This window comes from Aythya ferina (genome assembly GCF_964211825.1).
Source record: "Aythya ferina genome assembly, chromosome: 5".
Taxonomy (NCBI): domain Eukaryota; kingdom Metazoa; phylum Chordata; class Aves; order Anseriformes; family Anatidae; genus Aythya; species Aythya ferina.
In genome coordinates, this window is record NC_140301.1 from 49,074,751 (window position 1) to 49,091,629 (window position 16,879).

Below are 16,879 nucleotides of genomic sequence, written 5' to 3' on the forward strand. Positions count from 1 at the left end.
GATTTCATCTCCATCGCCTTTCTGGAGATTGGTGCTCAGTCAAGGACACTTGCCTCTCGGAGTGACACCACAGCTGAGCAGCTGAGCCAGCAGTGTGCTGAAAAGTTTGAAGTCTCCCATCCCAAGGACTATGGACTTTTTGTTTATGTTGATGACCAGTGGCTGCAGCTGGACAAAGAAGCCCTCCCCCATCATATCAAAGCTTCACTGCTGAAGAGTGAAACCAAGAAAGATTTCCATTTTATTTATAAACCAATAGACCATAAAAAACCACCAGTTCCAATTGTCAAAGACTCTTACTTTTCCTAAGGGCTGTGCTGCTCTTTTGTTGAGTTTGCCATCCTGGAAGGGGTGGATAGTTTATTTCATGAGATCCTTTGGTTTCTGCAGATCTTAGAAGGCCTCTGGTGCTTGGCCTTCAACACAGGGTAGATATGCTAGTTGTAGATGCTGTCTGAATACAGAGCATTTCTCAGTGAAGTTCATTTGCAGAAATAAAAGGAGCATTCAGGAGAACATTCATCCTGTGGAAAACTTGAAGCATCAAACCTCAGAACCTCCTGCTGGCAACCAGTTGTTGTCACAGAATGTAAATGGACAGAGAAGAATGAATCCAGAGGTCTTGTGAATGAACCCAGAGGTCTTGTGGAAGAGCGGACATTTACCCCAACATAAATTATGGCAGGTGTGAACCATGCCTGTGCACAAGGCCTGTGAAAGGTCTGCACACACCTTGATGCTGTTTGGAGGTAAGACTGCATTTACACCACGTAACGTCTGTTCACCCCGTTTGAATAAACTGAGTCTTGGCTGATGTATTTGGTGGCGTAGGAGTGCCACCTGTAGCAGAACTCCATCTCTGTTTTGCCATCTACAACATGTAATTGCCTTTAAAATCCACATCATTATAGACCATGCAAGAGGATCCTGCACATTCACTAAGAAAATATTTTCTGCCTTCTATTTGTCACTAAAATCAGGTGGCTTAGGCATTTTCAGCAATGTGTTTTTTTAAAGATTGAAAGTCATCACCATAAATTTTACATGTACAGCAGTTTTAATCACATTGGTTGCACAATAGTGTTTGGTTAATTGTGTATTTATTTCCATGTGTGATATGGTGCAATTGTTTTAAAATAAACATTTGTAAAGAACTTAATAATTCTCCCAGTGTGGCAAACTAGATTAAAATAATCTTGAAGTCAAAAAAAAACAAGAATAAAATATTGGTCCCTTTTTACCCAGCTGCTAGTTTCTCTAGTGTTTTCATATCTGCAAATCCCATGAGGTTATTACTTTAATAAAACCAGGCAGTTGCAGACAGAACTTGCTAATTCTCTTCTCTACCTCTGCTTTCAGTCATTCGGTCACTGCAAACATACATTTCCCTGCAACCTAAATTTCCGCAGAATAAACTGAAACTGCAAAAATTCATTTCATGAAATCTGAAAACAGCTTTTCAGGACTGGATAATGGCAGTGGAAGCCTCAATTGTGAGACAGATCCTTGTCTTCTGGGTGCCTTCCTTCAGGCAAGACTCCCACTACCAATGCAAGAGACTGGCTTTGTATGCAGGAGGTAAGCAGCCTCCACTGCAGCGAGGCAAACATGGGATCAGGCCTAGCAAAGCTGTGATGAGAAAGCAGGGAATGTTTTACTGTGGGCTTGGCTCAAAGCTGCTGGTGTTTCCTCCCATCCAGAAACAGAACAAGTTGGGCCACGTTGCCTGAGGTCCCTGCCTTACGCCTGAACCTCCAAAGGGAAAATGGCATCGCCTGTGGCTGATCACGTGCTCGGTCTCTGGGGCTGGAAACGTCCCCATCTACATGCGCTAGCAGTAACACGCAGTGGCACGCAGTGACCAAACGTGCACCGAGATGCCAGACCAGCACTGTGCAACTGCCAGCCTGGGCTGTGTGCCTGCGACGTTGGGCAGGAATAACAACCAAGAATGAGGAAGAGTGAACAGCAGCAGCCTTGGTTGCCAGGCCACCACATGCAGAACTTACAGGGTGTTCCACCAGCACGGAGCTGACACCGCTCTCAGTTTTCTGGTTATTTCTACTCGTGTGCAGCTGTCGGCACCCCCACAGTGCCTCCGGGGTGCCCACCTGCAGGGGGCTGTTGCTGAACCCACATGCTGCCATCAGCCTCTGGTGGGGCAGCCTGCTGCTGCCTGGAGCCATTTACAGCCCCCTTTGTTCTTTTGCATCCACTCTCCCAAAGGTGACCACCACCGCCTCTCACCTCCTTTCCCACCCAACTAGTGCTGGGACGAGCTCCCCACCTCACTTCCACCCACCTACCCATGGGTATCACACCGGGACGGGTCCACGTGCAGTAGGTCTGGGGGATTCATCCTGCCACAAAGGTCCTGCACCAACCAGCAGACCCCTGGTGTCACAAACAACTGTGCATTCACTCAACGAGTGGAAAACGAGCTCACAAGGTGAGGTGTGAGCGATAACATTGACCTGGAGAAAGGTCTGGTTTCCACAGGGCACAGCCAGGCACAAAACCCATGCAAAGATTTGCATGCAAAGCCTGAGGATGTGCAAATCAGCCAGGACAGAATGAGTTATAGCAATTCATTAGAATTATGCGGTGCCTTTCTCACTGTCCTCTGCTACAAGTTATTTAAGTCCTGGGAGCAGGCTTATAAAAAGGCTTTCAAATAGCACATGCAAAACATTCATTACAGGTGTTACAGCTGCAAAGAGCTCATTTGGTTAGCAAAGGTTTCCATGGATCCTCCTCCCTTCCCTGAACTCAGGGGATCAGTTGCTTTGACACGAGCTGCCTGGGAGGAACGCCCCATGCTGGGCTCAGAGGGGCTCTCAGAGGCCACGGGCCCCCAGCCTGGTTGATCACACTGTGCAAACCACCTGCAGACTTTGCTAAGCACGCACCCCTGCGGTGGAGAGACTTGGCTCCTCCAGAGCCCTGCCACTGCTGTCCCTCGCCTGGGCACACAAGCTGGGAGATGACCTGAGTGGTGAGATCCTGGAGGACCAGAAACTCTGGACAGAGACCGCTGCCACCGCTGGGCTCACAGAAACGTGGTGGGAATCAGGCTCTGCTTGCCTGATAGCTCATCTGGACAAACTTGCTGCTGTTTTGGTGACTGTGGGAACAACCTGAGTCCCCATCAGCATGTCCCTGCCCCGGATGGTGGTTCCTGGGCTCCTGCACCGGTTTCTGCTGGTGTCTGACAGTTCAGCTGGTGGATAAAAACATCAAAGGTGGGAATGAAATGAGCACTTTTAAACACTCCATGGGATTTTGTCCATTTGCTTTCATCCTCATGCTGCAGACCAGGTGAAGAGGAAGCCGTGCAAACTGGTGATCTGTGGCTTCCCCTGGTTAGTCAAGATGGTCACACTGTGACTCATGCCCTGGCCCTCACATGAGCCATCAGCAGACAAGTGTTTCAGGAGACTTTGACCAAGAAGGATTGTGTAATCTGGCCAAGGCCTCCTCAAACACTCATTTCCACAGGAAGGTTGTGCAACGATCACCCCTGTACGTACGAGCAAAGGATCCTGGTGTGAGAAAGGAAGAGAGACCTGCTGAACCCAGAAACCTCTGTAAAGAAAAACACAAACATAAAAACCCTAAGTGGTCACTGTGTGCCCAGGGAACCAATCTGTCAATAATTCACTGAAATAATTACGCCGGTAGGTCACATATGACCTGAAATACAAGCCATTGAAACCAGAGGCAGTTCTGCTGAATTCAGGAGCTTTGGGCACCAGTACACACCAGCCCCCAAGCTGGACTTTGAAAGCCAGGGCCGGGCTGTATTTTCCATCAGCTCCTGGGGACATTCAGGCTGGAGGCCTCCAGCCCAAGCCCTGCCGAAAGCAGGGCTCCCCGAGCTGCTCAGGGCCTTGTCCTTTTTGTGCTGCTGGAGGCCCCACAGCCCCTCAGGGGCCCTGCTCCAGCACTGCCACCACTGCACTGTGAAAAATGTTCTCCTCAGCCGCTGTGAAGCCCCTGACTGCCCCACCAGACCCCTCCTGGGAGGGTGCTGTCACAGCAGGACACGGCCTGCATGGGAGTGATGTGGTATTTTGGTTGTCCCCTGTCTCGTTTTTGGGTATCCCATCCCTAGGAAGGAGGAGGCATCAGAACTGCCCGTGTGCCCCGGTGTGACGTGCTGCTGAAGTGGGGAGGTCGCCCTGTGAACACAGGAGGCTCCTTTCCCTTCCCTGCTCCCCCAGACCTTTTCACAGGGGCAGAGGCAGCACAGGCACAGCCGTCCAGTGCTCATCTTAAGCCATCCTCCCAAAGGAAGACACGGTGTGGTTTGGGCAAAGCTGAAATCCTACTAAGCTGCTGGAATCCGTAAAATAAGCCGTCATCTCCAACCCCATGTGGACTGCTACTTGCTTTAGCATTAGTGGAAAAGTAGGGGTAGTTATGAGCCCTGAAAAAACCTGCATCTGTGTAAGTCTGCATCACATCTTAATAGCATAGCATATACCTGCTGATGCCCTCCAGGTCCTCACCAAGGAAAGGCTGTGACAGCTGCGTGGTTTGGCACAGAACGACTGGGAAAAGGGCCCTGGACTCTGCCTCTAGCACCTGAAAACAAGGGAAGGAAGAGCTGGCTGGTGAGGAAGGCGCTTTTCCCAGGACTGGGGCGACACTCAACCATTCTGCTTGGGAAAAGTGTTTTTTTTTTTTTTTTTTTTTTTTTTTTTCCTCTGGACAACCCGGCTTTAACTTCGCCCTGTTCTGGTTAGTGATGACAACAAGCTGGGAATTCGCCAGTTTGGCTTATTTTGCAGAAGCTGTTGCAGCGCAGCGTTCTAGGAATTGCAGCCTGAGCAACCGCGTGCCTGAAGGAGGAGCGAGGGCGCCTGAGCTTGCACAACGCACCACAAGCTGCTCTGCAGGACAGGGAGCTTGCACAAGCCTCAGGTCATTCTCTCATCGGGTTCTAGCACCATCCCAAAATAAACAGCCGGCCACACAGGCATTAAGCCAATCTGATGCTATCTGGAGACCTTAAAATAAATGTATTGATCACTGCAGGTGGAAGTTGTTTGGCTGTTTTTGTTTGCTTGCTTGTTTGTTTTTGTTTTCCGTTCTGCGGAGTTGTTTTCCTGTGTGACTGCAAAGGCAGCAGGTATCTGGATACAAGCTGGCAATTCAACAGCACCTTAATGCTTTTTGTGGTGTGCAGACAAGAACCTGCTGAGTCTCCGAGGCCACAGCAGAATCTCCAGATTGCCTCTTTTAGTGTATCCCTAAGGGAAGGGGTAGCAATGCCACAGGGGGTAAAGTTCAGAAAGGTGAACATCTGGAAATCAGTTTTGCAGGAGGAAAATGGACAGAAGAAAATCCCCCACTTCCACATTTCGGCTTTGCATCCTCACAGCTCCAAGGGTCTGCAGGAGATGATACCAAGTGCCTAAGAAGCAGGCTGGATTTTCTAGGGTAGAGAACAACTCTAGTGCAAAGACGCGTGACACCCCGCAGGTTTAATATTTAAACATGGCTCTGAACGAGTCATTTTTCCTGTTCTTTCAAGGTGACTGGGGACTCTTGGTACACTCTATTGTGATAGCAGCCAGCCTGAAAGCTGTCTTGTGTGGCCAACCCTTCTTCCTGCTTTCAGGGGAACATCTGAAGCACATTTGGGCACTCGAGAATTTAATAACCTATTATTTTTAGATCCCTATTTTACGTTTTACAAATGAAAAGAAACTAGCTTCTCAAAAAAGCGCAAACATCTGAACTTTCAATGACCCTCAAAGCATAAACTTTAATTTCTTGGTTCAGTAAAGCTGAATGATTTTTACTCTGTCCCATCCATTTTGGTATTAACTGTGCTCTTGTTCACTTACTCAGTAAACAGCTGAAAGTGCCAATACTCTTGGTTTTATCTGGTTCTTCTTTACATAAGTGTAACTTCAGCTTCTCCTCCTCTGCCCCTCAACTCCTGAGTGGAGCTACCCACAATTCTCACCATCTTGCAAATACTGGTTTAGTTTTACCCAAAGCCTGTTCTTTTTCCATGAAGATGAGGTAATTTTGTGCATTTTAACACACTCTGGAAAGATCCCTCAAATATTTCTGCATCCTTTTGAAGCACCTCATAATTTCTAATTTGTTCCCCTGCTTGTTACACACAGAGCCACCTCTAAGGAGTACTGCCTTCAAATGTGGTTTGGGATTTCTGTTTTTAATTATGTTTTGCTTTGTTTGTACAATTTATCTCAAAAAAGTTTTACAAGGGCTAAATAACCTTTTAGTACGGTGTCACAAAAAGAAATAGCTCTCGTTCATTTTCAGGAAAGAAGATGCCCAACACTATTGCCCTGTAGGTTGATGAAACTGCCAACTTTATTTTTATTCACAGACAATTCCTGAACTGTATGAGGTTTGTGTGTAAATGCATTTAATTCTAGCATACTGGCACTCTATTTACAGCATTAGATACTTGTGGTTTTTCTTTGGGAAACAATGCTTTCTACCCAAAAAGGTTCTTGCTATTCCCAGTTGAACTGCGCTGTTAACATTTGATAGTTCTTGAATGCAACACACTTCTTTAAACTGTTAAGGAGTTAAAGCTTAAAGAACAAACTTTGGTTTCTTCACTCAAACTGTAAATTAGTCACTGTAATGAATTCATTAACATTGTTAAAAAAAAAAAAAAAAAGTAATGCTTAGCAACAGTATACATTTTTTTCCCCAAAATTTAAGTCAATGTTTAAATTTCACATGGAATTCAAATCACTGTTGGTGACTTGTAGTGTTCATCCAGAGATTCTTAGAGCATTACACTTCAAAACAAATCATCCATCTTGAAGCTCCGCGTGGTCTGACAAAAGGCTCTGCCAAACCACCGGGCTGGCGGCAGGTGGGGATGCAGGGGAGAGCGCTGACAAGTGCCGTACTGCGTGTGGCCTCAGCTCCCAGCACAGCTCCAGGACAGTGGCTGACTCTTCGTGGTACATGCATGTGAAGTCTGGATTATTGCAGTTATGAGAAGTTACCACTTGCAGTAAGGGTTACACTACAAGGCTGCTGTTTCCATCAATATCCACGGCACACTTGATCCATGGCCAAGTGTATTCTGCAACAGAGAACAGTAATAGCGAGAATCTTTTCAGGCTCTCTCAAATTGTTTCCCAAACTGACTGGCAAAACAGCTCCTCGCCTTCTGGGTTGCGTGTTCACTGCCTAAACTACCAGTCCTCCCTCCCATTCCCTACCCCTCTGATTTTCTCCCTCCCTTTTCTTCTGTGTGCGTGACTCACGAGGTTCCCGTCCCCTCACATGAGCTACACCCTCCCGAATCAGAATTTCAACACCATGCTTCCCTTGCTGCTACCACAGCACTTCAGCCTGGACCCTTATTTTCCTGTTTTCCTGCTACAGGATGAGGACCCAGAAGTGCTGTGGTCTTCTGAGTCAGCAGCTGAGGGGGCATAGGAGAAAACACAGCAATTCCCAACTCATTTTCACTGTGACATTGTACAGAAGTTGCAGGGCAACACCCATATCCTGTACAACCCATCAGTCATGCTATTTTGAAGTTATACCATGCAGTGGGATCCTCTGACTGGCTTTAAATTCACCTGAGGGTTTCCAACAAGGAAATTAAAGGCTTACTGGGGGGAAAGGCTTATGAGTGGGAGGGAATAACAATGACGTGGCTTCCAAAATTAGCATTCATAGCTTTAGAGTCAGAACTTTATTAACAGAATGGTCAACAGAGGAGAGAATACATGAGAAGCCAGTAGCGTTAGGCTTTATCATCCTATTAGCTTCTGCATTTTAATAGCCACAGACAAAACTAGGCAGAGTGCCTGGGAACCTCCTTACCTCTCAATGGGGTATCCTCCTTCACAGACGTTGACCAAGGCATACAGCTGTCTCAGGGCATACTCATACTGAAATAAACGTTGTTAATAATTACCAGGATGACAAGCAATTGTTTATGCAAACTAAGTTGTGGAAGTACTTCAGAGATGCTATTGACATTCAAGGCACTTATTTGCAAGTCTTGACAATCTAGTACTAGACTAAACAGATCTTTCTTCTGTGTACTTCGTTCTTTGAACTTCATTAGGTAAATTCAGCTGTTGCTACATGTTACCCCTTAAGGAGGGCCCACCTATCTAACCAATTGCACTCAAAAAAAACACACAACAAAAACCCAACAAAGAACCCAATCAAACAACCGCCCCTTCCAAAACACTAAAGAGGAACTAAAAGTTTAACAGAGCTGTGTGACCTCCTAGCAGCCTTGCTGATTAGAAGTTCCAGCTGAGAGATTGCATCTGCTTTTGATTTGCAAATAGTACTTACATCTCGTTCAACTGGCAGCTAATCCCATTGTTTTCTGCTAAAATCAATCTTTTTTGATGTTGATTCATCCTACCTGTCTGCTTAGGTTACCTTGCCTGACATTGGGGTTGGGTTTTCTGGAATGGAAACTGACCTCTGTTATTCTTGGCTAAACAGTGCCTAGCACAACAAGATTTGGTTCTCAGCTCGGATCCCAGGAAGAATACACAGTAATAAAAGCCCTAAAACATACGTTGTTCTTGGGAGTTCAACCCCATGGTATCATGGATATCTTGATAGTATCAGCTAGGCTACTGCAAGGAACTATGCAATGTGCAATCAGAATAGAGAAATCTGAATGTACTGTGAATTCAGAGTGGTGGTGCTGCTATATTCCTGTTTTACTAGTAGCGATGCTTTAAGCAGAAATACAACATGGCTTAGTTAATATTGGGATTTCTGAGGAAGGAGTTCCTGAAGGGATACCTTTACCTATTAGGGAGTATTTTTGTTTGCTTTTTACTAAAGGTATTTTTAGTAATCTTCATCTACAAGCACGGTGGAAGTGGTTTCCTGCTTCCAAAAACATCAGTCGCCCTTTCTCCAAAACTAGGCTGTAAGACTGCCCCAAGCTAGCTTTTTAATAAAAGCTCATTTTGCAGACCTGCTTATGACTACTTGTTTTACCAGTATGTGTATCAGGTTATATCTAACACTTTACTTACCAAGGGAGAGTGCCAGTTGAAGCAATGAGCTTTGAAGTGGTTCACCGCTGACTGGTAGCAGTCATAATTGTTGATGGTTGATCTGTCTGACAGAATTTGGTTGGTCTGTTCTCTTGATCCTGTTATTAGGGTAATGATCTTCCGCATGGATTCCTTGATAAATTCTTTAGCCTGAATAGAAAACAAGAAGAACTTTAAAACATGCTTTTTCTGAGCCCCAATTTGAAGACTTTGAATTAAATTTCTCATTAAACCCTTCTTGGCCTTCAACTCTTGGGATCTTTAAGGGATTCAATTTTGCCTCTTATATTTGGCACAATCGTCTGGATCTGTCTCTTAACATACAAAAGAAAACTAGGGAGATGAACACACTCCTGGTACACAAAATAGCTCATCCTCCTTCTGGAGTTCTGCCAGAAGACAGTACCAATAATGGCTACACTTTTGCAGGAGCTTTTGATCTGGAAGACTTCACTCCTACTGTGACAAGAGTTCCTCTAATACCAATGAGTAATTCCTCCCAGCAAGAATTTCTATGGAAGGCAATAGGGAATTTCCTGGCAATACAAGCTGTAAGGTTGACTATTGCATTTCCTTACATCTGTCTTGATAATTAGTACTTAACACACCTCAGGGAACAGATCCCTGAATTTTAAGGAAGAATAAACCATCAAACAGAGGCTACCAGTCTGAAGAGTAATTTTGTTACAAATTGCAAAAACTGGAAGAAATCCCACTGGTTCTGGGGTGTGACTTTGCTTTTTATTGACATAATAAAATACAATTGACATTATATTTTTATTTAGTATTGCTTTTTACTGACATAAATCTGACCTTACATGTAGTGTAGTGGAGTTTTTGTTGTTTGCTTTTCATTTAGTTTTGGTTTTCTTTGCTTACCTCCAGGTGTGTTTTCATCTCTGCAGCAATCTTCCTAGCCTCATACATGTCATTGGTAGCCATCAGCTTTCGTTTCATGATAGCAAGAGGCACATCAGGACTAGGTGTGAGGTCGTAGTGTTCTACAGGTGGCAGTGAAATGGGGGCAGCTTTCTTCCCCATGCCCTGAAACTGCATCACTTTCATAGAGGAGATACTCTGAAAGTTAGAAAATAAACAAGTAAACCATCAAGAAACTCCAGCAGGAAGTGCATCTTGGCTTTGCTGTGCAAAGCTAAATCTCTAAACTTGTTTTATTAGAAAAAATAAAGCAGTTCATAGGGTTGGAAATGGTGGTGGTGGTGGTTTTTTTATGTTGTTTTGTGTTTTTGTTTTTGTTTTTTTCTTCTGTTTTTTCTTTTTCCAAGATCAAGGCTGCCAAATATTTAGGAACTTTTATTTCCAAATCTCTAAAGGGAAAAATATTGTCATGTTAACTAGCCTGGTATTTTGACAAATATTTAAAGTATTCCTATAAACACATTGAATAAACAGGACTATTATAAATGATGTATTACCTCTTAGCTCCTCCCGTTCAAGGGAACAATGTGTTTTATTAACATTACATTAATATTCACAATATGCCTAGAAGTGGCTACCACACTTCTTATACTTGATTGATGTGAAGAGTTAAATGACAGGCAGATCTTGGAGGACAACTTGTATCCTGAATTTCCTTTAGCATCAGGATCATCAGCTCTTTGATGCTAAGTGATTTTCTGTGTGTGTGATGAACAGTTTCATTTCCGAAATCAACAGATTACATTGTTTTTAAAGGGACAAATGTGTAGGGCAGAAAAGGTTCTAAAATACATCTGACCAGGAAGCCCACTCACATACATACCTTGTTTCCATACTGCATCACATGGCTGGTGTTGGTGCGTTTCTTCACCAGCTGAAACTGCTTGTGGAGCGTTTCTTTTCTTAGATCCTCCTGCATGAAGAAACTTCCATGTAATCACAACTACTTAAATTCAACTATTATAAAAATGTGAGGAAACCTAGAAAAGGTCTTGGGTGCCAGCTTGTAGAAGGAAGTACAGGGCATGAGCTATACAACCTTTGAAACACATAGAAGTAAAAATGGAAGTGAAATTTGATGGGGTATTCCCAAATTGCTTTTAGTGAGCACCTAATCTTCCAGAAAATGTGCAAGAAGGGAGAGGGCTCACATAAGAATTCCAGACTTGTTTCAATATCACTGTTTTCCATGATGCTAGCAAGTGGGTTAGCTACAGTTCAGTATGTAAGGAGCTCTGATGAAGAGGTACAACTTACTGAATGGCCCAATTTGTTTAACAAATTTGGATATGTTGTCTTGGATTAGTAAATTAAGATGATGTAAACTTGAAACTAGAAGCTAGACAGTTTCTAATCTTACTAATAATATATTTAAATACATTTAGTTGCCCAAACAAAGATTATATGGTTCTGAATAGTAAATAGATACTTTTATTGACTCAATTTGTTGATTTCAGTCTCACATGAAAACAAAGATTTTCATAAATCCTTTAAAAGAACTTTTATTTTTTTTCTAAGGCTAGTGACATTCATGCATGGAAATGCAGAAACTTTATCTACTAACTTACCATATCTGAATCTTCCATCCAATTCACGCTGTACCAGTCACCAAGATAAGTCTGCCTTTCATCATCATAATAACATGCATAAGAAGACTCCCTGGGATTGGCAGCAGTTGTTGCATAAACTGTAAGACCAATGGAAAGTAGGTTTTAGTTTTGTTTCATTTTTAAACACCCCAACCCTTCCATGATTTATGATATACTAAATATATAATATATACAGACAATATATTTGCCTAAGGATTTTGGTTGTCAATCATTTACTTCTAAATAACAGGAAGAAGAGAAACCTATAAGCCATTTCGTTCATCAGCGTCAGTGCTGTTTAAGAGCTCCTTCCTTGCTGCCGTGTGGTCTGGAGCATTTAAACAAGAATATGCACTTCTTGGGGGAAAAAACAGTCAAAAACTACTCTTCAAAGAACTACCTGACAATGCACACTGACAGCCTATACATTTTCCTAATTACAAGGATGAGAATTTGTTTCCAAGCTTAGAATAAATCCTATAAATCATCTTTATTCTAGAAAATTATTTTTCTAAGAAATATTCTCTGCAGGATAGCACTCTACACAGAGGGAAAAGCTAAACGAACCTCTACAAGATCTGACCCAAACACAGCATTTCCAGTCCTCTCTTTCACAACAAATATTTTAAACAATTCCTTGTAGATATTAATACAAAAGCTATTGTGGCTTTTTGCCAAGGTCAACTCATAGCATATTTGCATGACTGGAGAAAAGTCCAAGTTCCAGAATGAAAAAAGTTGTGCATGTTTTTCCTATAGCTACAGTGTTGTTTCCACTCAGAAGGTATCTACAGTTTAAAAGCCAAAAAGAGTCTCAAATCCTGTCTGTGCAGTGAAGTGCTCTTTCTTAGCATCTTTTACATGCTTACTAAGTAACCAGTTAAGGTTTGCAGGCCACAGCTGAAGGCCAGCAAAGACAGCTTCCTATTCTAATACATGAATTGTCAATTTTCCACCTTTGTAAATCAGTAGTAGAGCTAGCAATAAAACCAGTCACCAGACTGGAAATTCCTAACAGAATAAACTTTGAAACATGCTGATTCACTGAGCATTTTTGAAGAACCTCTGCTATGAAACATTCTGTGTGAACTTTCTGCAAATTCTTGACAGAGCTGTAAGTCCAGGTGGCTGCTAGCCAGACTGCTCCTGGGCAAAAGACCCAGGAAGCTGCGGACAGGCATGTCCTTGGGTCTTCCCTCGAATCAGAGCTTCAAAACCATGAGAAAGCCAGAGCATCTGGTCTCTCAGACACGAAGCAGAGCATGAAAGAGTTGTGACTCCTCATGCTAATGAAGGCTTAGCTCCCAGCTCTACAGCAGAGACTAGAAACCCTGAAAAATCATTGTTGCACTTCCTCTATTACCACCCAAATCAGGGTAGCAAACTGCTTGGCAATTGCATACCATGGTTGCCTTTGCTACTCAGCGAAACCGTCAGCAGGAACTTCATCCCTGCTGTTAAACAATGCTGAAGCTGAGAAATGTCAGTATAAGCCAGGTGCTACCTGTTAAGGGCAACCATGTAGTTTCTGAAAAGAAGTACTTTTTCAACTTCTCATTTGCAAGAAACTGAAAGCCTACATGGTCTTTCTAGGACTCCGTTAGTTCTTTAAAAGGAACTTCTCATAAATGGGAAACATTTATTTCTCTAACTCTTGTGCATCCCTGCTAGAACTGTACATGCAAGTGCCTACAACCTCTCCTTGATACAGTATCTGTTTAGGTCTTGCCTATGACAGGCTGAGAAATCTAAGTCCATTCAGCTAACTGATTGCTCACCATTGATATGATCAGCCAAATGATTCATCATAGATCCAGACTCACATGCTTCAATGTAAAACACCATCTATAAAACAGATCAGAGACCTTAAGAAATTCGATGAGCAAATGGATGAAAGTCCTTCAGTATTTTTCAGCTGTAGTTAAATGGCCTGTCCTGATATTCCCAAAACAAAAGCTATCCATAATGCTACAAAAACAAAACATGAAAGTAAATAGATCCATTTTTCTTTTTTGGGAACTAACTATATAGAAAAGGGAAAACAATCACAATAAAAATATGCAAACCATCCCTATAGAATCCATAGGAATCTAATGACCAATGTAGAAAGCACAAATCAAAAACATGGTCAATCTTTAGACCCAGCAATGTACCACTATTACATGTACATTTCTGGAACCAATGGCCACTTACGTGGTCCTAAATACAACAGCCATAATAGACAGATTACCACAGAAAGTTACTTAAAAAAGGCTACCAAAATGTTCTAGATATTAGTTTTTCAGCTTAAAACAACTTGTGATGAAATAAACACACAGAATTTTCTAAGAAAAGGTACAGTCTCTTCAGCTACATTAGTAACTGTAAGAAAAACATGAGGCATATCAAACTTCCTGTAGCAAGAGCACAGTCTGAAGCGAACAAAGCACAGGAAGGACAAGTCAGGTACGCATTATGAGGGTGCGGTAGTTAGAGATGTTGTTTCTCCACTGCTGGTCAGAATATATACGTTATCGAAAGTCTGGGCTACAGCTGTGCCACATCAATTGCAAATAGCATCAGTGAACTAAAAGTGAAAAGGGAAGAATTGGAGAGGATCAGTCCTGTAAGTTCAAAATCCTAATTCAAGTTTAATTGTGCGGTATCAGATTCCCTGTGCTTTACATGACACTGGAACTGAAGACAAACCACGCTCCTCCATGCCAGCCGCTCTTTTAATCACACAAAGATATGCTTCTTTACCTTTTGGTATTTCTTGTGATGATACATGTACCAAATAGTCTTATTCAAGTCCTTCACGTGAAGCTGTAAAATAAGAAGGCTTGTATTAAACTTGTATTAAAACCACTGTTCAGCGCACACAATTCATTTAATAGTAATAACTACCAACTGTTGTAGATACGTTTGTTCCTTCCCCTTAAACATAGCTACAGTTTTGTACTTTTGAAACACAACACTCTAGTATTTACCACTAGAAAAAATGGGTCATGGTACCAAATGATGACCCAAAAAACTGGAATAATGAGGAGAGTATTGCTCCTCATCTTTATTGCATAAAGATTTTTTTTTTTTATTACAAATGTCACAGTACTCCCCCATAATACTTACATCGTCATCAGGAAAAGCTAGAAGTCCTGGAGCTCCATGGTCAGTGAAATAAACAAATACATGATCCTTGGGACCACTGTAAAGAGAAAATAGCAAACAAATTTTTCTAACCCCTCCAACCTAATTTTTACCACCATAAACACTGTCTGCTTATCAATGCCAAGGCATGTCAAAAATTGAAAATAATGCAGCTGAAACACCTCCTGCTCTCAGTAGTAGTTTTTCCTCCTAAAACATACTACTTCATATGCTTATGAAAAGAAATGGGTATCTGGAGGAGGAATAAAAACGGGACTATATGGCTATTCCCCCAAGCATGGGGGATCAGTCAATTACACCTCATGTTTCAGACTGAAAACTGATTGCTGATCAGGCAGAGGCTGGTACTTGGCAGGAGTACAACTGTTTTTTAATGCTTGTCTGAGGAATCTGTTTTACTGTGGGCATTTTAGTAAAAATGAAATCATTTCATAACTAAGTTATGGTAAGGCACCAGTAACACATGATAACCATAAAAACTTTTAATAAGATCCTTATGTGTATTTATGTTCTACCTTGTTGTGATCCATATGGCATTAGATAGCCACCTCAGCATTGCCCTATGTCTCCACAAAGAACTGATCTATAAACAAACTCACCCATTTCACTAGACTGGTATTTGTCCTACCTGGCTCTGCAGATGGTTGAGCACTGCATGCTTTGAGGCATGGATGCCCTAAGATCTGCGTGGCACACTGTTTGCAGTAGAATTTTATTGCAGTCTAAATCAAAAAGATCATGTTTCTGATACTAAGAACTTGTCCTAACAGCCAGATCTGCAAAGGGATTTTTCTTATAAATCACCTGGAAGATTCTCTAGAAGGCTTTCAGGCAGAGGAAAACAGTTCTTGCCCCACCCAAGAGCAGAAGTCACGGCACTGACTGAAATTCACACAACAGAGCTTAGCAAAGGCTGGGAGGCATTTTTCTCTCTCTCACTCTTGACTGTCAGTGCAAAACATTGGGCCAAGGTGAAATGTAAATAACTAAGACTTTTGTAACTGGGTTCAAGTTGTCTTCCTGAGCAGCTAAGAGTCTTTGGCCTTATGCATATCCACTCCTTTATTTGACTTATAATTTCAAGGTTTTACAGGCGAGCTGTGTTCTCAAGTAATTTTTTTTTAACTAGGCTAAAGAATGTTTTATATTTGCTGCTTGGCTCACTGCAGATACTAGAAAAGAACAATCTTGTAACCGTACAGTGATTTATTAACTTTTAACCTATGTGACTTGCATAGATTATTTTCTATCTCAGCTCTTCATGAGGAAGTTTAAACAATTGAGAGCAATAACTTATTCAACTCTTGCCCTGCTCCTTCACTGTTTTTATTGTCCCCAGTGCCAGGGCAGTACTCTTCTATTTTGTTTCATTGCTTTGTCTCTAAATTGAACTGTTGGATGAAATAGGCACTTATGCGATTTTACTTACTTAGGCTAATTCTTCCAAATGGTCAAATTCATATTTTAAAGTTTTTACAGGAAATAGTGTATATAGAAAATTATAACATGATATAACTGTCTGCTAGCAGTACTGTCAGAAATATACCACACCTTAGAAAACAGACGTCATACTTGTACATCTTACATTTGTCATCTAAATGACAAATATTGTAATATAGCTGACACTGTCCTCAAGATTTTTTCTATATTTTCACTTATACTGGACTCAATACCAGTCAAATGTCAGCAAGTTGCTTGTTGGTGCTAGATAGTTTCAGACACCAGAACCATTGTATCTCTAATGTGAATGACCTGGAATTGCTGCATTCTCGAGTCGTAAAAGGCTCTAATTTACGCTCTTCTTTTGCTGAATTCAGTGCCGATGTACAACTACACATGCAATTATTTTCTAAATGAAACTCCTCTTACCTTTTCAATACTTTTCCTGATCCCACGCCTTTCATGGCTTCCGCATCCCCTCTAAGAACAGCAAGGAAGTTCTTTGGAGTAACATCCTAAGAATTTAAGAGGATTTAAATTAAATGTGATCATAAAAACAAGAACACCATCTTCATTTAGAAAGATGGTTTCTGAAAGTTAGAACCCATGCACAGATAGCAAGTTTAGCTGGCCCTTGATGCTCAGAACAGTACTTCTTCAGTTTCCTGTATTGTTCATACTGGAAGTAATTCCTGTTCCAATACTTCAGCACTT

The 16,879-nt window shown here is 42.2% G+C and overlaps 2 protein-coding genes across 5 annotated transcripts in view; one reads left to right on the plus strand and one right to left on the minus strand.

The window, feature by feature from the left end:
* RIN3 (Ras and Rab interactor 3) overlaps positions 1 to 6,752 on the plus strand; it is a 75,153-nt gene extending 68,401 nt beyond the window's left edge. Inside the window, exons 10-11 of one of the 2 annotated variants that reach the window (XR_014694085.1) lie at positions 1 to 1,578; positions 1,701 to 6,752. Coding sequence is in view for 1 of the 2 variants with exons in the window: in XM_084522764.1 (XP_084378890.1) it covers positions 1 to 309 (309 nt within the window). In the remaining variant the exon portion in view is untranslated. The other variant, XM_084522764.1, reaches the window with a different exon arrangement.
* The window catches only part of LGMN (legumain), a 25,639-nt gene continuing 15,090 nt past the window's right edge, over positions 6,331 to 16,879 (minus strand). For all 3 annotated transcript variants that reach the window (XM_084522771.1, XM_084522772.1, XM_084522773.1), the window contains exons 5-14: positions 16,595 to 16,680; positions 14,687 to 14,762; positions 14,321 to 14,383; positions 13,357 to 13,423; positions 11,558 to 11,676; positions 10,813 to 10,902; positions 9,930 to 10,127; positions 9,030 to 9,200; positions 7,840 to 7,907; positions 6,331 to 7,087 (exon numbers count right to left, since the gene is read on the minus strand). In XM_084522771.1, the coding sequence (XP_084378897.1) occupies positions 7,048 to 7,087; positions 7,840 to 7,907; positions 9,030 to 9,200; positions 9,930 to 10,127; positions 10,813 to 10,902; positions 11,558 to 11,676; positions 13,357 to 13,423; positions 14,321 to 14,383; positions 14,687 to 14,762; positions 16,595 to 16,680 (978 nt within the window). In that variant the 3' untranslated portion in view covers positions 6,331 to 7,047. The remainder of the gene's footprint in view (positions 7,088 to 7,839; positions 7,908 to 9,029; positions 9,201 to 9,929; positions 10,128 to 10,812; positions 10,903 to 11,557; positions 11,677 to 13,356; positions 13,424 to 14,320; positions 14,384 to 14,686; positions 14,763 to 16,594; positions 16,681 to 16,879) is intronic.